The 22,313-nt window shown below is 43.0% G+C and overlaps 1 protein-coding gene across 4 annotated transcripts in view; it reads right to left on the bottom strand.

The window, feature by feature from the left end:
* USP13 (ubiquitin specific peptidase 13) overlaps positions 1-21,143 on the bottom strand; it is a 49,467-nt gene extending 28,324 nt beyond the window's left edge. For 3 of the 4 annotated variants that reach the window (XM_080604593.1, XM_080604590.1, XM_080604591.1), the window contains exons 1-3: positions 20,849-21,143; positions 11,306-11,431; positions 7,094-7,154 (exon numbers count right to left, since the gene is read on the bottom strand). In XM_080604593.1, coding sequence (XP_080460719.1) covers positions 7,094-7,154; positions 11,306-11,431; positions 20,849-21,001 — 340 coding nt within the window. In that variant the 5' untranslated portion in view covers positions 21,002-21,143. Of the gene's footprint in view, positions 1-7,093; positions 7,155-11,305; positions 11,432-17,291; positions 20,749-20,848 lie in introns of those variants that run through there. The other variant, XM_080604592.1, reaches the window with a different exon arrangement.
* Between the last annotated feature and the right edge of the window lie 1,170 nt (positions 21,144-22,313).

Raw genomic sequence — 22,313 nt, 5'->3', positions numbered from 1 at the left:
AGGAGAAAAATCTCAACAGATGCAGTCTGCGTCTCTAAGCTCTTCCTTACAAAGCAAAGAAACTGAGCATCTCCAAGCTGATGATCCATATGGCAACACATCACCAATAAATTTCATATAATGCCCGTATATGAAACTTGATTGTGGCCAGCATGGCAAAAACAAAAGTGCTGACCACCTCCTAAACAGTACAAAGATTTCAACCTGTGCAGGTTCCTCAAAGATAAAAATCTGGTGGATGCTCAGGCAGGTTAAGAGGCAGCAAACCCCTCTTCCAAGGCTTGCGGGCACACACACTTCCCTCTGCCACCAGAGGGAACCTGAGGACAGCTCACATCAGCCGGTAATGGTTATCTCAAGACGTGTGTAAGGCCTGCTGGCATTTCCATTTCTTTAGGATAGCAACATTAAAAGTTTGTAGTATTTACAATCCGCTACACAGACAGCAGTGATGTGGCTGCCTGGGTTCAGAATTCAGGCAGACACTTCAGCTCACCTCACCAGCCAGACCAGCAGGCAGCAGCAACATCTGCTACTGACCTGACCCGCAGCTGAACTAGGGATCCAGAGATGAAAGACTGAGTATCCTATTAGCAATCATCCCCTGCCATCTAAGGACATCACATACTTAGGAGCATCAGCCTTTTGCTTGCGTCGGGAAGAGAAAAAGTTCCTTTTTACCTTTTTAGGCTTCATACCATTCACATTACTAGAAAAGCAAAACACGGCGTCCTGTCAGTGTGGCATTCTGAATGTCTGACACAGCAGACGTTGCTCTTCTTATTTTACGGAAAGATACACACAGCATCATAACAATTTCAGAAGAAAAAATAATGAAGATTTAACTTGCAATTCCACTTTTAATGGTGGCCACATAAAGCTGGTACACTTCCATTCCACTTATCTACTACTGCTGAATAAGGATGACAAGGACCGCTAATGATTTTTGGCAATTGTCACTCTGAAGCCGGTTTCTCAGTGTTCATGTCCAGCACATAAGGGTGGAAAGGACTTCCAAGGTCACACGCTCAAAGCTATACAGCAGACAACCTCATAAACTAATCCCTTATGTTCGCTGTCAGGCAGGCCCCTTAATGATGTCAAGTTGAAAATCCCCAAATAACTACTTACGCTTTCAAATCTTGGCTTGTATGCAGAGAGCCACAGCTGCTAAGTTTGGTAAGAAGTTCCACCTGCATTATATTTTCCTGTGTCTATGCAAAGGCCAGTGTAGCTAAGAAAGCACGAGCTTAGCTACAATAAAAGCAGATGACCAGTACATTAGGAGGCAGTGGAGCTCACACTAAGTGAGGCTGACCCCATAGCCACTGGGCATCATGCATAGCCGGCAGGACACTTCTAATGCGGATTTTAAAACCAGTGCAGAATTTGACAAAGGAACAAGAGTAACTGTGGGAAAGAGGAGTGGGGGAATTCTACTCGCAGATTTGAGCATATTTGACTATAAGATAGTGTAACAATAAAGGCACTAAGTAGGATGAACATTAAAGTACTATGCTTCATACAAGCCTGTTTCTTAGACAAGGATGGTCTTCCAAGATACACTGTGCGTAGAAGAATCTCTGGGCAATAAAAGGTTTACTCCAGTTCTATGACTGCCACAACACAACCAAACAGTACACTTTCTAAGGAGCTGACAACTTGGTGGTGAATGTCCACGAGAACATTCCCATTCCAGCAGACGAACAGCTTTACAGAGCCCAGTCAGAGCCCCAATTAAACACTATGGTCACTAAAGCAGAGTGCCCATAGGTCACAAGTGTTGTGCTGGGGGGCCAGGACAACAGGGAAAGCAAAATAACAGACACGTTAAAACAGAGGCTCCACTGACGTTATTTTAGGCGAAGAGTCAGTAGAGTAAATTTACTCCAGCTCCCAGGCGTCATTTCAGTGACAGTGAGAAATGCATTGCTGCTGGGCTGACTGAAAACAGCAGCTGGAGGTGGAAGATGGGGTACTGTAAACCAACCCACCCGAGGGGAAGGAGTGGACTTGCCCAGATCAGATTTAGACAAGTTACCAACTGATGGCACTAATAATAGGGGCATAAGGAGATTCCAGGCAGGACCTCTAAACAGGATATCCTGTGCGTATGGATGTGTCTGTGTGTGTATGAAAGGGAATACAAATGTGAAAACTGAATGAAGATGTTGACTAATGAGACTGCAATTAATTTTGAAAGCCTAGAAAGACAGGAATCTGGGCTTGACCCTGCTCTCACTGAAAGTAATGGACAAATTTGTGTCAACTTGGAAATGGAGGATTAAGTCTTTAAATCAAGTAATTTCTTCCTGAAGCCTCTAAATAATAATGAATTGTAAAAACACTTTGCACACTACAAGCTATTCAGTTCGTCTTCAAGCACATCTGAAACACCAACCTCAACAGACAAACTAATTAAAAATGAAGAAACAAAAGAAATATTTTACAGCCATAGCATTCTCCTTTATATGAAAAGGAAAAGCAAACCTTTCTACTAGAATCATTTCCATCATTTGCTATATGTAAAAATCACATTCACATTGCTTGCTACATCTCCAAAGCATTAATATCTCATTCTTGTTGCAAGATACAGACCTCATCCGTGGGATTTCTGGTACAGTCACGAGTTAAACAACCAAAGCTCATCCACCAAAATTAAAATTCTGGACTACTTTGCTAACACCATTAGCCTTTTTTAAGCTAGCCTAAGTTCCACAGTTCCACCTAAAACAGCAGACTAAGGCTTGATTAGTGTAAGGTATTTGCTCACCATTCTATGCTCAAGCCAGAAGGCAACATGGTTTACTCATGGTCTGATCAGTTTCCCTGTTACTGCTTGGAAGCTGGTACAATTTTACTGGGATAAGATTTTAAAATATTGTCAGGACATACTAAAATCTTCCTAAGATACTTTTTTTTTTCCATTCATGACTTTGTATATATCTATATGTGTTTACTTACATAAACTCCTAGTGGTTAAAGTCCCCTTCAGAAGCTTATAAAACAGAAGCATCCTTACTGAAAACAGGGTCCTGCTATGGCTGCTATGAGAAATTGGAGAGCAGCTGTGTTCAAACCCAGTGTGGCCACTCTTACCAATGGTCATTACACTTGGAAACCCCAGCTTTTAGTATTACCACTGCCATTCACGGGCAGGTGCCAGGCAGTTCACACGTTCTCCCTGACTCCCTAAGTGAAAGTTTTCTCTTCCTTTCCGATGCCTTCTTGGAGACCAGCTGCCTGCCATGGATACTCCTCCCCAGTGAGGCTCCTCTCATCAGCAATTACCATCCTCACAGATTGCTGACAGAGCTGTTCATTTGAGTATTTGAAAACTGTTTTAATTGATGGTCTAAGTCAGCCCTGACTTTGCTCAAAACAGAGCTCTCACAAATTGCTGCACTGGCAGATACTGTTATGGTAACTGATCTGGAAGAGGACATCTGTCTATGGACAAATTTTATGACAGCCACTCTGGCAGCTCTCTTTAGACGACAGTTTGGTGTCCGGCACAGGCCAACAGACACCCACGAAGAATGCACCAGAACAAGGCAGAAATGCAGAGACCCTCCTTAGTGTAGACATCTAGAAACTAGGAGGTGTAACTGGTTGGGTTGTTGTTTGGTTGGTTTTTGGACAGGGGTTGGCTTGGGGCAGGAGGAGAGAGGGGAAGGTACTGCATGCAGATCTGGTTTCTCTGTTCAAAACAGAGGTTCACTTCTGATTCATAAACCAAGATATAATAGAGAGCAAAATATAAACTATCACTCCTAATTTTCCGCTTGATAACCGTGCCGACATTTTCACTGAACCATCCGTGCCATCTCCCAGCCCTACCTTTCTGAAGAGCAGGAGCTAATTTAGGCTACCTCGCTGCACACATGCGGTTAAAGCACTTCTCGTCTGCATTTTTCAACATCTACTTCTTCTATTGTTTAGTTACTCAGTATCACATTAAAAATCACTTTCAGATTTGATCTACTGCCTAATTTTAAATCAAGCAGCATACTATTTCCTCATTTTTCAGTTCATTTCCAGATCATTTACAGTCACATTTATTCTTCATAATTAGAAAATTATTAAGGACTCTGCTGATAACTTTCTCCTGTGTAAACTGAGTCTCCAATTCCTTCAATACGAGGATCTTCCCTCTTATTCCATTCAGCCTTTTGACCAAGATCTTGCATGGAAGATCACAGTTCATTCTGTTAATCAAACTGCTCTTATGCATGTAGTGTCTGACTCCCCCCAACTTTTCTAGCAGACCCATACGCATTATTTCACTTTGGAAAAAAAAACAGTGCTTTTTTCCTGTTATATTTATATGATTTTCTATTAATTCTGATCCTTTTTTTCTTCCAGATTGGCTAACGTGAAAATTAAACTTAGCAATGATATTTTTCCTGGTCCTATCATGCCATTTTTGTTTCTTTCTTCCCCTCAAAACTGGTGTCACATTGACCATATCATAGCCAATTTAAGCAGGAGGTCAAAGCATCTTCAAACTTGCTAGCCTGGATAGTAATGCAATGAGGACCATGATGTAGACAGTCTGCTTCACATATCACCCCAAATCCCCAGACAGCTGGCAGCACCTGAGCTGAAGTTACCATATCCATGCTGCCTAGCAATACCTAAACAAGCCGGATTGAAGGCAGTTCACACATTTTTATGCACCACATTCTTATGCTTCCCGATCACAACCCAGAACTCTCACAATTTACACCCTCCAGCCTCCCCCATAAGGAAAACAAAACAAAACAAAAAAAACAGCACGCACACAGACAGTTTGCTATGGATCTTTCAACGTCCAAGGGAAGATAAAGCTTCCAGTGGATTGACCCAACCAGTCTGTTTCTGTTGCATTTGCTGGATAGCAGCAGTGCTAGAAAGTAATCAATGAGCATCCAAAATATGTTTTCCTAATACTAAGGAGATTGAAAAGGGTTTAATATCCTTAATAGACTTACGTCAAAGAGGCTTATTAGAAGCAATGCAACAAATGCCAAAACTGGATTGGCTTTGTACACATAGCTTAATTCTCTGGGCCTTTGGGGAATTACTCAGACAGATACACCTAGAAACACAGTGATGTTAGAGTTACCACTGAGCATTCTCTATCCTTGCCTCACAGGATAAACCCGAAATGTCAGGGTACATATATATATGGGCTGATTATAGCCTCTTTGGTGCAGACCACTATCACAGGTGTCCTAGGTCACAATAAGAAAGAGAAAACCAAAACATTCTTTTAAGGCAAGAAGACTGGGAGCTCCAAACCAGTGAGCAAGATGATGGGTTAAAGAGAAAAGATGACAAATTTTGCTAACCATCTCTGCTGCTGTCATATGCAAAGTGATCAAACTAGCTGACCTCTCTGTGCTTTCACTTCCTCAGAAATGAAATGTCCTATGAACATGGACAGGAATCATTTCTGTATATTTAGGTATGGCAAAAAAAAAAAGCAAATAAAAAAACCTGATAAGCCAAAGAAGTGGATAGAAAGCATTTGGATGCATGGAAGTATTATCTCAAGGATCAGAGCAGAGAGTTGATATGACTTTACTCCCAGGCAGCAGGGGCTGCAAAGAGGACTGCAGCAGAACAACAGACAACATGAGATACATTTTCACAACTGCATTAGATTCCAGAAGCACTGAAAAAAAAAAGGGGATAGTTCAGTGGGCTAAATCCCCCCAGTGAATCTGCTTTGCCTTCAGAAGTCCACCAGGACCAAGGCAGTTGGAGCTGCTGCACCAGATCTATTCAGTGGGAACAAAATGCTCGTGCACATGGATGGAATTTAAGGACTCCTCCAACATGGCACATCATTATGCCATGTACACTGTGTGCCGGCATTCCACGGTGATAGGAGCCTCAAAGAGTTATGCAGGACATCAGCAAGAATAAAGTTAGACCACGTTTTTGCACCTCTTGTTTACGCGTACATTTCTGATCCTGTACAACCATTGCTGCATTGCAGCCAGCTTTGGTTCTGAACCAATCATTTTATAATCATCCAGTGGTAAGCATTAGTTTTGATGTAAAATGACTGTAAATGTCATCTGCAGCCTAACAGTCTCTTCCTACAAGAGAAATTTCATTTGTTTATGACTTTTATTAGACTTTTTTGCTCTCTAAGCCCTCCTTGCAAAACTTACTCCAGATATTAACAACAACAATTTAATCGATCATAATTTGCAAAGGCCTCTTAGGGACACATTCCACAGATCAAAGCAATTCAAATAGGAAACCATGCTACTGTTTCCACTTAGCCATAAGAGCTAGAAATTGTAATGAAAACTCTTAACCTCTTCATTACCAGGATAAAAATTCACTATTTCCTATTAATACAGAGAGAATAAATAATAGATGAAACAGAAAAGTACCACAAGTAGTGGGAGGAGAGAGAATATAAGCATTGCATCAAATTTCCCTCATCCATATTTATGGAGCCCTCGGGTTTTCTGGGTAATCTGAATCAAAGGATGTGAAAGATTACATGTTTCTGTCAAAAGGGGTGTGGTAGGAAAACTGCTTTCCATGAAACAAGGGGATGTAATTGTGGGCACAATAGAATAAGAACTGTTAAAAGATGCTCATGATGTACGTACTGCAGCATTTACTACAGGAGAGACCACAACAATCAGTTAAAAGCATTTACCTGTTCTTTGAAACGCAAACAACCCTTCCCATGAACAGTTGTTAAGCAGAAAAATGCCATACTGAAGCCTTGTTGTATCTAAGCATTAAGTATATATAAACATTTTGGGAAGGGAGCGTTGTGTGTATATCAAAGAGAGAGAAGGGACAGAATTGGTCAAAAATGCCTATAAAACCCTATGCTGTTTGTCAATAAAGGGGCTACTTTAGATTAAAATGTTTCTTTTATGTATATGCACACCTATTGCCAAATATGCACCAGAATTGCTAAGCATTACTTGTCTGGACCACCTTTAAAAACTAGAGACAAAACAGAAAAAGAAAACCCATTAGGAGCCTCAAAACCAGACACAATGGTGGACAGAACCCAACTACACATGCAGATATGGTCAGGAAAGGATTGTGAGAAAACAGCTGTTCACAATACCTAAAAATAGCTTAGCATTCTTCCTTTTTGGTAAAGCTCCACCAGATGCCCCTGGTACCTTCTGGAAAGAGAAAGACACAATTAAAAATGTATCAAGTGAAACAACAGTAAATCAGCAACAACCACATACCATCGTAATTTCTGACATGCATGTATTTGTTCACAGTTCTTCTATCAAACCATAGCTCTTGTTCAACAAGAATGGAATTTTTTCCGTTCACATCTGACAATGGGCCAGTTCAGCACTGCTTATCACCCTCACGGAGTGAGAAAGCACCATCTGAATCCTTCCTTTGCTCTGTCAGCAATTAAGCAGAGCGTGTCTCACCATCCTCATGGGTGACTGCTGTCCTATCGACAAGACAGGGACATCTAGCATCACCCAGACCTCTCAACACTAGATTCCCTCCGGTATTTCTGAATGACTAAAGCTGAATTAGAGTGGAAAAGAAAAAGATATTATCTGCATAGAAGACTCAGTCTTTCATAACTAATTCCAGTATGACCATAACTAATTCCAGTATTCACATCACTTTGATGTGAATTATTAGCTCAGCTGATTTTCTTCTATTAAAAAAAAAAATAAATGTCCTTTCCATCAGGAACTAAGACTACTTACATCTAAGTCAATCCAAGTCACCACCATGTTCTCTTAGTATTAGATAGTATGGAGGAAACCTGACAATGCTCAAGCAATTATTTAGGAGGGATTTTTATTTTTTTTTATTTTTTTAATTAAACTCCACAGCAAAGAATAGTAATTTCCTGATGATATCCACTTTCAAGCACTACTTTCCCAGTTCAAAAATCCTCAGACTACTGGGGAAAATGCTAGTGGCTAAGGAAACAAATTAATGCACATGCTTCTTAAGCCATTTTTTACCAGGCACCATTAAATGAAATCAAATAAGCCTCTGCAACTATAATGCCAACGTGCTGTATTATGTAGTGTATGACATTAGTGTAATTGGTGAGGTTGTTAGGTTACTTTTTGTTTATTTATTTATTTTAAATAATACTGGGATGCAACAGGTGGACAAAAAGCAGCCAAGAACCTGTCAGCCTAGGGAAAGCTCATGTTTGCCTCCCATGCCTTGGTAGGTGAAAGGGTCGCATATTTTGGGTGGTTCCCTTCGCCATGTAAATAAAGCTTTGACCAAAGCAAAGGCTCGAGTCATCAGCTAGATCCTGTACATCATAGATAACTTTTCCATTCTTACTACCAACTAACAGTCATTGTCTGCACTTCAGAACAAAACATATTATTCATATACATGAACCTTAGGGAAAGGGAGTCAGCAATGCAACTCCAGCACTTTAAAAATAAATAAATAAATAAATAAAATTAAAAAAGAAATTCCTCAATGAAGTAAAAATAACAAGCAGAGCAGTTTTTTTCTTTATACGACTGGCATTTAACAAGTAGAAAGGAAGTAGCCAAGAATCTATTATACAAAAGCAGCAGCAAGATACAGAGTAACCTGACTATAAATATATTAAGAATCTATTACACATATTCCCAGGATCACAGCTTCAGAACTAAAAATGTTTCCAATACTGGAAAGCTCCATTTGAATTCAGATGCCTCCAAGTGGGACGTTGTGAAAATCACGGAGACTAGAGATTTCAAAGAGGAAGAATTCACATGCTGCATTTCTATTACTGCCAGTCTAACATTTAGTGCTTCAGCTTGATTTTCCCAAGCTGTTGATCACATCTAAACTGGAATTGTACTGGCTCAGTACTCCTGCAAAACTCAGAAGCTGGCAGTATTCGACTTCACTTCTCCACCTGTCAGAAACTACTGAAAAAGTTCCCCGTTCACAAAACAACTTTGTCTTCTAACAGATGTGATCCCAGCAAATGGGAGCCTAGGCAATGCACCAGCAGTGGCATTAAATTCCATTTGCAGTGTTTCTCATACCGAGCGTCAACTGGCCTATTCCGCATTTCCTTTGACTGCACCACTGCTAGATTTTTATTTTTATTTTTATTTTTTATTTTATAACAGGACTGTCCCTGAATAATATCCAGAAACCCATCACTGTAAGAAATTTCATGCTTCTCTGCCCAGTGTTTTCAGCAGGGCTGAGGTATTGCTATAGCACCAAGCTAAAGCTCTGCCCTGTGCTGAACATTACCCAGGCAGACCGATGCAACAGTTACACGCTATGGAAGAGCTGCTAGTTTCAAAATTCTGAAAAGTTGAATTCTGGAGGAAATAAAGAAAAGGAAAAAAAAAGAAATCAACCTTGGTGATTTAATCAAAATTTTTCTGATGATTCATCAGATGCCTCTGTTGCTGCTCTGCCGCTGGCAGATATTCGACCTCTACTTACGCCAATAGGCAAAAGATCTGGCCCTTGTCCTCTAATTGAATTATGAGGAGATACATGACTGATACTTATTCCAAACACTTTTGGAAGCAAACAAGGATTTCTGCAGCACTGCAGTACATTCTGCAAGGACAATGCCAAGGGAACCACAGGCAAGAATAGCAATCTCCCTAAAAGAATCTTAAGATAGTATAACCAGTGCCTTTGGCTTTACTGTATCACACGCTATCAAAAGCTTGGCTTAAAAAACAAAACCACAACGCAGCATGTGCCAGACACTTCATAAAACTGTTCCGGTGAAGGCCTGATGTTTCACATTGCTCAAAGGAAAACGTGCATAGCACATAAGAATCAAACAGCCATGGTAAACAAAATCCACAGCTAATATATGAGGAATCCTATTTATGAGCCTTGTTTTAGGTTACAAAGTCTTCATCTGTACAGCATGGTCAAACACTGTTTCTTACCGCATGATCCAGAGTATCACCACCTTCAAATATAGATGTCAGGGCCCTCTGCTACTCCATGAGACACAAGGAGAAAAACAGGAACCTCTGAACTACTGAAGGTGTATGCAACACCAAATAACAATCAGGCTAGCTATTTCTGCCTTTTGAAGTTCTTCAGCCAAATCTTATCCAGGGAAGGAATCTGAGGCCTCATTTTAAATCTAGTGTACCTTAATATTGAAAATTCCCAGGTCAAGTGCTGGAAGAAAGTTACATACAAGCAATGCTGATAGATCTTCTGCTTAGTTTTCTCTAGTCATAAACAGCATGTTTCAAGAGCACAAAATAAACTCAGAACTGTTGCTAAAACTAGACTAGGTTGTCCATAAATTCACAGTTAACAGTATGAGGGAAAATGTAGTGATGAGTCTCACAAGGAAGGACAGTTCTAAAATATAGCAAACATTAACAATCTCCGCATGGGAGACATGCAATCCGCCTCTATAATTCTGATAAAACATGAACAGTTTTCTACAGGAAATAAAATAAGCAGTCAGAGCATTTTACGTAACTCAGGGCCTTCATCACCCAGGGGAAACATTACTGTAGAATGAGAAAACTGAAATATTTTGTCCCACTCAAAGCAGCTATTTTAGGCCCTCTAACTGGCCGGAAGAGACAAAAACCTATAAGCAAAGCCAGTGCCTTCCATATAGCTCATGTCAGAAGTCATCAATGGCCCTTCAAAGACAAACCACGCAGAAACAGATGTTATGGAGCACTGGTTGTAAATTACTGTTGATACACAGCGATATGGAAGAAGAGCAAACAGGAAGTTTGTAAGTGCACATCCATATGTGTGTGGGTGTAGGAGTGAACAGCGTGCAAGAGCTAGGAACCAGCATTAATTTAAGCTAAGCTTTAGATCACAGGCCAGCTCAGGATTAAGGCTCATGATTTAATTGCATAGAGGTCTTTGGATGAAAAGACGTTGTGTCACCCTAAGCTAAAAACTTGTAAAAAATTCTCAGAAGCTTCCAGACAAATCTGAGCTTAAACCAGGCATTTGACATTTCAAAGGCATGTTTCTAAAAAGCATTTAGTTACCCACAATATGTATGTAATACCCACACAATACATATGCAATATGTAGAAGCATGTAGTGAAAGATCAGCAAAAGCCAGGCAACTACATGCATCTTTGGGCAACAAGCTGCCTTTAAGATCTGACCCTCTGGGGCTCGTCATTCACCTTAGAACAGAATCAATAGGATAGTTGGGGATCCAAGCTCCTGAATTTGATATTCAGCCCCAAATATGAACAGCTTTACTTCTGTCAGGGTTTGGCCTACGCCTAAAATGTGTTATCTAAACAAGCAAGAGACCCAAGGACTGCCAGGCTAGTTAGTTGGGAAGCACAAGTCTCACCTCTCTCACATGTCGCTTCAGGTGCAAATACACACACTGTCCTGTTTTCCGGTAATGCCTTTCAATGTGTTCCCTTCCAAATCCCAGAAACGTGTTCATGCACACATAGAGACCTCCTTCTGAATCCTAAAAGGAATGACACAAACAGTTACAGCACTGAAGGAACTGAACAGGACAGCAAGGACTCAGCAAGCAGAAAAAGCAGAGAATTGTAAACCCTTCCTGTTATCAAGCGAGCACTGAAAATGTGGCTTTCATACCACGTAACAGCATTTACATTACCAGCCCTCTAAGAACCTTCCACACCGTATCACACACAGAAACCCACTGAAACAGTTTACATTACAATTACAGATTGGTGAGTGTCCAAACTGGAGGCCTAGAAGTCTGTCCAAAAAAAAATCCACTTGATTGCCCAATCCACAGGGATTTGTAGGCATAGAAATTTGTAAGGCACAGAAATAATGATACATTTTTGGTTTTGTTTTTTTGGTGGGGTGGGGGCATTTGATTGCAAGAACATTCTGAACCAGAAACGTGGCAGAGATGGTAGTCCACAGATTCAGACAAAACTTCCGCTGTTGATCACAATCTTGTCTGAAGGAAACATCTCAAGTGAATTTATAGCTCTTAGAAGGGGCTAACAAGAAAGTTGGTGTTTTGTGAACACTGGTCAGTGTCTGTAAGGGATTCTCTCTAGCCATGCAATTAGAGTGCTTGGAGATGAAAGCACTACAAAGGAAACTTAAAGACATACTCCTGGTGGTGCTTACAAACACTAGCACTTCAGTTACAGAGCCTGGCAGGAGTCCCATCCTTTTGGCTCTCCCAAAAGCTGGGTGTTGACTCTGGTTGGTATCAGGGACTCACTCCATTGTATCACTGCTGCGAGCTCTCTCCTACGTCATTCGAAGTACCAGGAGGACTTCCAGTCACCTGGTTCACTGGTGTTGGATCAATTTTTCAAGCCCTCTCCAGCTGACATTGTTTTGAATAGGTGGTGCGTAACAAAGATTGAGCCTTTCAGAAGCACTGTGACCTTCCTTCTATTGTGAGCGTGTTTGTGCTATTGGATGGTACAGAACATCTCATGTTAAATTCCTCAAAAAAAAACTGAACTAAATTCATCCATAGGCACCTTGGAGGAAAATAAATAAATAAATAAAAATCAGTATCTCTGGAAGCAAGTCACCAATCGTTCCTAAAAGTCACATTAGGCTTATACATACAATCGTGTATTGACTGAAAACCTTTACAGCAACAACGGCTTTGACAGCTACCTGCCTCCAGCCCTGCGGGCTGCTACAAGCCCCAGAGGGCTGATCCCCTGTACTTTCCTAGCCAGCACCGGGTACGTACACCTTATTCTCTTCCAGAAAAGGAAGCTGAAGGGCTAGCAGTGCTAAGTAGTTCTTACTCATTTAATACCTGGCACAGCGCAGCTGGAGCCCAACAAGCCTCTCCCCTCCCACCACTGCCCCAAAGTCAGGCTTGAACTTGCCACTCTAAATCCGCTCCCCAGCCCCTTTCAAAGGCTAGTACTGAGTATTTCCGTGAGACTTAAAGGAATCTAAACATCCAGCTAACCTGCAGCCCTCATCCAGGAACGAAGTTTTAGCCCAAGACTTTAGAAAATACCTGTCTGCTTCTCTTAACGTGGAGCGAAATAAACAAGCTTTGGCCTTTCAGATTTACCTGAAAGATGAATGTATAACGAACTCTCCTGCCCTCACTTTGCCTGCCTCAAAAGCGCAGGAAGTTGAATTGAGTGCTCCAGGATTTAAATCTGTGATCTGAGGCAGGGGTTTAGGCCATCTGCCGTTCAAACCTAACATATACCATGAAGTCACTCATTCAGCATCTAGATACCACAATGATGGGCTCTCTGCACTGGAAATAGTAAGCTGGTTAGCCATCTCGCTTCAGAACTGCGTAAACACTACCTGAGATTTCATTTAAAATAAAAAAAAAGTTCATTGAATTTGGAAATCTTCACAGCCAAGGCAAATATCTACAATCAGCCAAGGGAAAAAAAAAGTTGAAGAAAAAGAAAATTCAATATCTAGTTCTCAAAATATTCATAAAATGCAATTATATTTAAAATGCAATACATTGATTTTTAAATTCCACATACTCATTCACAGATTCATCTACTTCAAGGCCCATTAAATCTTGGCTGTCTGGTTTTATAGCCTGTATTCCAAATCCTTTTGTATTATCTCCTCCTGTGAAAAAGTCAAGGATTTGTCCTCTATAAGAGATTCCCATATACAGCCAGCCTAAATAAAAATATATTCTAATGTCAAATCCACAGTTTCTGGAACTTTGTTTCCAATTTTGTTTTCTTGGAGACCACTCTTTCTCTGGAGGGAACCCACAGGACCGCCGACCCTTTGCTGATAAGCTGCCTATGACAACAATGTGACACCTTCAGCAGCTGAGCTAAAAGTAGAAGCTGCGTAAGCTGGCTGTGGTCACTGACAAAACAGCCCTTTCTCCTGGAGAACGCCGGCAGGCTATTCCCTCGTGAAACTTGGAAAAAAGACGACAGGATGTACAAAAGCCTAAAAGGCCACAGGAGAAGAGGGACACGGGTAAAAAAACCACCTTTGCAGAGTGCTGCGTAAAGGATTAGGCCCCTGCTTGGCACTCAAAGCACACTCGATTGCTATAAGCCAGGCTTTGTGCTGGTGAATTTAACCCTACTGAAAACACAACCAGTGCTAGAGGAACGATGTTTTACGTAGCTGTGGCATGTAAATCCCTGTAACTGACATTTAGCTTAGACATGTGTGAAAGTTCATGCTGGAGAAAGGCTCCAGCCTCTGGTACTGAAGACACTCTGTAAGACTTCGTGCATGCTCATGGCACCAGACACCAACAGCTTTCAAACATCACTAAACCTGATCAGGATTTGAACTAATGACCTGCATCCCATTACCAAACTCACTGAAATCCATGGCTTAGCAATTTTAGCTCCTGAGGCAGCTCAGACAATAAGGAATTTATAAAAGCACAGTTGGTGTGGTGGCTCTACTGACTCAGCAAACAGTTACAGGCTTGGGCACAAAATCTACTGCACAGCCGCTCGCTTCAGATCCGCTAGGACAACGGCAACACTCGCTCTGAAGGGTGTCAGAGAAGAGAGTAAAATGGCAACTCTACTCCTTCCAAGTCTCCATATCCCAAATACAAAGAACGAAGTTTGTTCACCCTGTTGCCTATGAAGTCCCAATCGTGGCAGACTGTGCATTCTTCCCTGTCTCCATCAGCGTTTCCCTACAAAAAACACAACTCCATAGGACTCTTTCAGGCTCTGTTCAGCGTGTCTGTTCATGAGTAATTGCCATAATTAATCTGGCTGTGGCTGCAGGACTCCTGTTGGATAACAGCAGTCCAACCTCTAATATATCTGGAACGGTTATAGTAACATTCCTTGCATACACATTTTGCATTGAGTCCCACAATAACACAACTAAATGACACATCTTTCTTTTCAGGACAGGCTTAAAAAGAATAACAGAAGTTTCAGTACTTAATACTCATCTAAACATAGTAAGTTACGAGGAGTAAAGAAGAACGTCTGTCTCTGTCATGCACCGGTACTACCAACATCAAAACAAAACAAAACAAAGCAGCCAACCAGCTGAATACAATGGCACAGAGAGAGGGCTCCAGCAAAACAAAAAATCCACTGCAATAAATATGGCAACTGCCTTGGGGTTGGGGAGGAGTGTGCTGAAGGCAAGGAATATAGCAAGTGACTTTCAAAAGGAATATTCGGTATGAACACTGCATCAGTCTGCCTGTTAGGCAACTGTCCGCTATCACCCACAGGTGAGAAGCAAGCAGAGGTGACAAAAGTGAAGCAGAAAGTGAGCAATAAGAAGACAGCAAAATTAGGCATCTGGTAAAGAGGAGGAGGGAGAAGGAACCAACAGTTAGAAAAAATGAACAGAACAGCACAGACAAACTGAAGCACTGATTGTGAACAAGGAGTGGAGAGGAGCTGTGTACTGCTGGAACTGGGGAAAGATGAGAGAGATGGGAAAAGAGATGGGTCAGCCAGAAAAAAAGGACCAGAAAAATCATGCAGGAGTAGGAAATAAAGAGCAGGGCTTCTAATAATCAGACTGTTAGTTTCAAGCGTGAAAGAAATCCCTCCCCTCTCCACCTTGAAAAAAAAAAGGAGAAAAATATCAAAGTCGTTATTTTATCACACTTTGAGAGCAATATGCAAAACACTGATCAGTTTGAAGAAAGTACATGCCACTGAAATCAAAAAAGTATCAGGATACTGGGGTTCTGATGTGATGTGGACAACTAGCTAAGGTTGTACTAACAAACACTGCAGCTTTGGAGCGTTTAAAATTCTCACTGTACTGAATGCTATCTCTCAGGCATGATGTGCTATTTCCCTGTGGGCAGATTATTTCACAGAGACTGAACAAAGATTTCTGGTACCTCCCTCCTAGCTTCTGCTGGACACAGACATGGGCACATGCACACGAGACCAACCAAGGACTTACAACGTTTCCTAGGTAGAGAAAGCCACGTGGGCATCAGACCCTAAACGAAATCAAACCACCCGTCTAAGAGGTGGGTCCAGTGCTCACTCACATGTGTAAGGCACAGGGACCTCGGCCAGGGCATACATAATTCTGAAGCAGCATCGCAGTCAAGTCACATTCATTATTCCATGTAGCAGGAAGTCATCTCAGGTTGTCAGTCATTAATTTAGAGGCAAATGCTAGATACAAATGTAATTAAATCAAATCCACAGCAACACAAAGCACATACACACTGGCCGTTCCCCAGTACTGCACAGTTATTTCTCGTTTGTGTACAACCCACACTGGTTTTACCATTCTCCAGTGCGGAGGACCATTTAGTCAGCCCTAGTGCTCGGCTGCCCACCCAGCCAACGAAGACTTGCCATCAGACAGACCTCCCTGGGACGCAGCAGTACAACACTGCTCTGATTTTTCAGATTACCACCGGCCACAAACCAATTTGCTGCCTCAATAATTTGGAGGCAGTGAATAACAATAATTTGCAATAAATAATAATTTACCACTAGGCCAAAATCATTTGTCTGGAGTATTTTGTTTGTCTCGGTGTGTTGTAAACCAGGTGTATATAAGCCAGGGGCTCATTTCCAGACAGCTGCACGCGGTACGGTCACAGATGCCTGTTGCATGCTGCAAACTCTCAATGATTTCAGTTTCAACTACTGTCTGATAAATTCTTTGGGAATTGTCCTAACATTACCATTAGAGTTCCCAAGCCACAGCAATGTCAGCAAGATTCACGAAGGAAGCTGTCAGCAGCAAGGTTTTCCAGCGGAGTGAAGCCAAGTTTCAGGCTGCTCAAAAACACACAATACAGCATCTACATCTAAAGGACCAAGCCATCTACAGAACCAGACAGCCCGGTCCTGTAGCTGTGTTGGACTCATGGCCTGTGCCGCAGCTGGAACCAATGCCCTTTGTGGAGAATGCCTCTGAGCACATCCATCTAGGACATGCACAGTCTGCATGTAAGCCTCTCTTACAATCCTGTTTACATCCCTTTTCTAGCAGACATCCCCCCCTCTGATGTCTCTGGTCGAAAATGATCAGAGGTCGTTGAGACAGGGATCCCATTAAAGGTGGAATTTCCAGCTGAATACTATACTTCTATTCAGGTAACAATAAATAAGAGGACAAAAGATTATGCAAACATAACCTTTCTGTGCCCTGTGTTCTACTGAACAGCACAAAGTCAAGTTCATTTGCCAGAAGAGGAAGAGAGGTCACTGCAGAGAAAGTGAGAGAGAAGAAGCCTTCATCTCAGCAGCATGGATACAGAAAAATAGTCACCAGAAGGGGCTGTGCATCAGGTCTGGAGACTGGGAAGTACAGGATTTCATCTTTCCAATTGTTTGAAAGGGGTATGAAAGCCTATTGCAGCTTCCGGGCCAGTCACTGGAGGGAGCGATACTCACACTGGGTCTCGCTCGTATTTTGTAGGCAGCCTTCCTTCCTGTCACAATTCCTGTATAAAGAATCAAAGGCTAACTCGAATAGGAGCCTTCATGAGGGAAACGTTTTATTCTAGAAGCTGCCAAAAAAAAAAAAAAAGTAGTTAACAATTATGTCAAAAAGGGATAGTTTCTCATCTTTTGAGACTAGCAAGCTAAGAAGTGTCACTAGTGCTCTTAAGTGCACAGATATTTCCCTTGTGCTTCTGCTGACTTTCCTGGAAACTAACCCTCGTACATTCTATTGGAAATAGGCCAAATCTAAAGATGTGCACTTAGACTCCAGGAAAGCATCAGGCTGAGCTTCTCATCCATCTGGTGATCTTTCTACCAATAGTACCTGAGAAGATCATCACGCTAGGGTTAATCCGCAAGGCGGAAGTACACCGAATATCCACTTGTAGCTCTCCTGTGCTCACACTTCTGAAATCTCTAAACTAATGACTCTCTCTGTAGCACAAAAACTCCATTGTTCTCAGATCTTCACCCAGGGAAATAAGATTTAAAACTCAAGAAAAGAGAACAGTGAGTTAACAGATTTTGAGAACAGTTGGTGAAGAGCCTGCACCCACTAGAACATGTTCTTCAGTGAGACTACATTGCTTAAATCCAGACGAGAAGACACGACCAACAGACTGACAAACAGGTCTGTGAAAGCCTGGTCTTGCAGTCATATTAAACTTTGCACAGCTGGAAATATAAGGTTCCCCAGCACCTCATTTTCTTTGGCAGCCCCCTGCCACAAACACCTCTGTTTTTGACCATCTCACCCCTCCTGGTCCTTCTCATAATTCCCCTCCTGGTCCTTCTCATAATTGCTGGAGAATCTTTTTCTATAATAATAATGGTTTGTATCCTAGTGCTCATAGACCTGATGGTGTCTAACAATCATATTTCCTTGCAGGGATGGTGATAGTAATCAATTAATATGGAAGAATGCTGAAGAAACTTGAATATAGAGATGCCAGATAACTGTGTGTGCTGCTTTAAAAGATACATACAAATACTCAGGAAGTTTACTTCTTTAGAGAAGGAAAAAAAAACACAGATAAAGCTTGAGACCGTCTTATGGCATTAACTGCTGAAATAGATCTGGTATTGAAGAAGAGTGACAGAAGAAAACATTTTGCATTGAGTTAACTCCAAACAGAGCCATGCTCAAGTTAGAAATGTAACAAGAAGCATATTTGAAATGGCAAAGTGAGAAGGTGTGAGGAAATACCAAGAAATTACAAGAAGAAAACACCTCCCCCACCAAAAACGTAATCAGAAATCTTACCATAGATAATAAACCCCAGAGGACATGTTTTTAACATTGACTATTTGCTTTAACATTATAGAAAAAACACCTGTGTACCATCTTTCAAAAAAAAAAAAAAGAGGCAGACACATCAACAGGTAGATGCTCACGTAGGTCACACAAAGCTGACCTAAGAAAATAAGTCACTGACCAACCCAATACAACGCATACAGAGATCAACGCCTGCCTTCAGCCAAGTCAGCAAGCTATCTGTATCCTTCTTACACCGTGAAATGAAAGACTAAAAACATAGTCTCAATACTTTCAACTTTGTGTATGAGAGTATTTTTCCTGAGAAATTACACATTTGCTCTTTGTAATTGTCATCCTAGAAACAATATCCAAGTATCTGGTAGAGTTTTTTTTTTTAAAAAAAAAAAGTACAAAATAAAATCTGAGACAAGTCTTTGGCCCAACTAAGTTGAGGAGCAGTATGGGCTGAAAAGCTGTGGAAAACAACAGAAACTGAGCCCAATTTTGTTTTTACTAGTACTGCACAGTCTCAGTCTAGCCTTTTGCCCAGTGAATGCCTATAATCCATTTTAAACCAAAACACTCTAATGGCTGAGGGCAACATTTTCACAAATCTGAAATCTCTTCCCGATGAAGTCAAAAGGATGAAACATTTTGGGGAAAAAAAAAAAAATCACACTGTCACTCCGACTCCCTTTTGGTTAGGTTTATACATAGCTTTTGCTAAGCATACCTAGGTCTTGCTCAAGTGTTTCATTTTGTTCAGACATTGTTTTTAAACACAGTTTTTGCTGTGTTTGTTGTGGAATCGATTGTTTTAGTTCTTTGATTTGTAGCAGTATTTGACATCCCTTCCAACTGGTTAAGGGAAACTTTTTATAAACCATAATATTCGCCTGAAAGTGACATGAAGCATGTGCTCACGTGAGCAGAAACTTGACGAAAAGATTGTGGTAGACCAATTCCACCCCCACCCCACCCCCAGAAAAAAAACCTTATTAAGCATATAATGCAATTAGCGCCTGTGCAGCAGAGTCTGATTTGGCACTTTTAATCAGACCGCCTCCCGGTACAGTCAGGGCTGCTGGGCGACACTTGAGATCTGAAGAGCGCGGGTAAAAATAACCTCCGTACAACAAGACGTGATGAACACCAGACAGCTGAGTCACCTTTAAAAACGATTTCGATTTTCTGTGTTAGGAGGAATTATCAAAAAGAGGTGGATAAAGGATTCAAAAATCTGCCTGAAATGTGTCTTTCGTTGAATGCTCTGTAATGTAAACCCCAAGCTTCCCTGAGGTTGCTCCCGATGACTTTGACATCAACATGGAGCGCTCAGTCGCCACTGGGAAACCTCAGCTTCAGGCGGAGAAGCAATTTTGTATAAAACTTCAGCTCCCTTTAAAAAGTGCAATTTTTAAACATGTGTTCCCCACAGAGCATCAACTATTATCATTTATGAAGGCTTCCAGTGGTTTCAACAAAGGAAAAAAACAACTTCAGCCCCAGATCTGCCACTGAACGCATGTGATCCACAGAGCTGGTGGATGAGTTGTGAGACAGCTGAAACATGACAGAAAGTGAAAGCCAAATACACCAAACATTGACCGAACAACCGCTGTAGGGGCCTATGGGGACACACAGCGAGTCTTCAAAGCCCACTGGTGCGACTGAAGCAAACCCTGGGAGAGGAAGCAAGGACGCACCTCCTCGGGAGGACTTCCCCGCTGATTTTCAGGTTGACCGTGTACTTTGGAAGATTTCTGAGATCTCAAACGTGAGGATGGAGGCAGCGGGCGAGCAAAGCGATCAGCGTTTGCCAGCCAAAACGCTCAGGCAGGAAGGCCACCCGCTGCCCCTTGCCACCACCTCGCTGTGAGGAAAACGACGGCTCCCCGGGGCTGCCCGCGGCCCGTTTCCCCGACAAAAACCGCCAAGCGCCGGTTTCCAACCGCCTGCCCGGAGGAGAAGGCTGCGGGAACGAGCAGCGCTACCGCAGCCACGGCCGCCGGGGAGCGGGAAGGGGCTGAGGGGGAGCCGGGGCAGGTGGCGGCGGCTGGGGAAGGGTCGGGTGCGACCACGGAGCCTGAGGAGGGGGAATGCGGGAGGCCGAGGCCTGGCGAGGGGCAGCGGGGCCGGGCTGGGGCCGGCTCGCCGCAGGGAGCCGGCGGGGGGCAGCTCGGCAGCGGGGTGGGGTGGGGTAGGGGGGGGGGGGAAACGGGGAGCGGCGGCTTCGCGCTGCACTCACGGGCGAGTCGTAGGAGAAGGCACACTCCGTCTTGTAGACCCGGTCCCCTGACTTGGGCACCCGGATCGTGGGCATGTAGGGGACGAGCAGCTCGCCCAGGTCGCCGGCGGCCATCTGCGCATCGCCGCCGCCGAAGAGCGCGGCCCGCTGCATGCTCGCTGCCTGCCTCCGGCCGGCCGAGGGCAATGGAGGCGGAGGGCACCGGGCCGGGGCAGGGCGCGGCGGTGGCGGCGGCAGCGGGAGCCGGGCCCGGGGGAGGGGAGGAGGAGGAGGAGGAGGAGGAGGGAAGCTGCTATTTTTAACCCAATGGCAGCGGCACCAGCTGCGGCGGCACCGGGGGGTCCCCTCGGGCCGGCCCTCGGCCGGGGAGCGCCGCCAGGTGCCTGAGGCGGGGGCCGCCGCTCGTGAGGCGATGCCGGGTTCCCGGAGCTGTCCGCGGCCCTGACGGGACCGGCCGAGCCGCGCTGCCCCCCTGCGAGGTCTGCTTGTGAGAGGGGAGGAAATAGGAGCACGGGCGGCTTTGGGGTTGGGCTGGTTTTTATCAGAAAGCCGTGATTTCCAGGAGGTGGGGGTGGAGACTTCACCTCCTGGTATCCCTGTGGGGATAGCTTGCCATGGGTAGCCTGAAGCAGGTTCCTCTTTGACCAGTAATATATTTTTTTTAAGCAAGGAAATGCTATATACATATATATATATATAAACTGTACCAATTTATTAATTTCACGTGTGTAAATATAAGGCTTTTGACTTCCAGGTCCCCAACCAGTAATTAACCGTGTCCATCCGATACAGGTTTCTCTCCGCATGGACAAGCGCACCTGTCACCATCCCGCTACAGGAGGTGTCGAAGGCGGCGTGTTTGAGCACAGCCCCTGCCAGGAGGTGGTGAAGGTGGTGTGGTTCAGCGCGGCCCCTGCCCTCAGTTTGTATTCATCCTGCCCTGCGCACGGTAGGTTGGAGAGGAGGATCTGGTTCTTGGGTTCTTGGGGTGCTGGAACAGTAACGATGCTGTGGGAGCACCGCGAGCCAAACCTAGATTCTGTGTTGAGGGACAGAGCCCTGAGCTTAGAACAACTGTTTTTTGGCTTTTATTGTGTTGCTCTTTGCCTTTCACTTTGAAAGAATACTTACTGATAGGAAGGAAGAATAACGTGAACAAATTTCGTAGAAATATACTTGAAATAGTATCTCTTTTTTTTTTCAAACATTATCCAATAACTACTGCATATGCTTGACAGCAGCAGGATTAAAGAAATGGCTGATTCATTTCAAATGAAGACATGAATAGTTCTCCACCTGGAGTCCACATAATACGCAAGGATGCAAAGATCACTTCCGAGTAAGTGATGTGACCTTTTATGGAATTTTTTACCTCAAAATCAAAAGGTTCTAAAGGTGGTTCTAGTAAAATTTCAGTTAGCAACAGAATTGAAAAATCATGAGTTTGCATCCAGCTATGAAGAAG

This window comes from Anser brachyrhynchus, assembly GCF_964034855.1.
Source record: "Anser brachyrhynchus genome assembly, chromosome: 9".
Taxonomy (NCBI): Eukaryota; Metazoa; Chordata; class Aves; order Anseriformes; family Anatidae; genus Anser; species Anser brachyrhynchus.
This window is presented reverse-complemented; position numbering and strand designations above follow the sequence as displayed.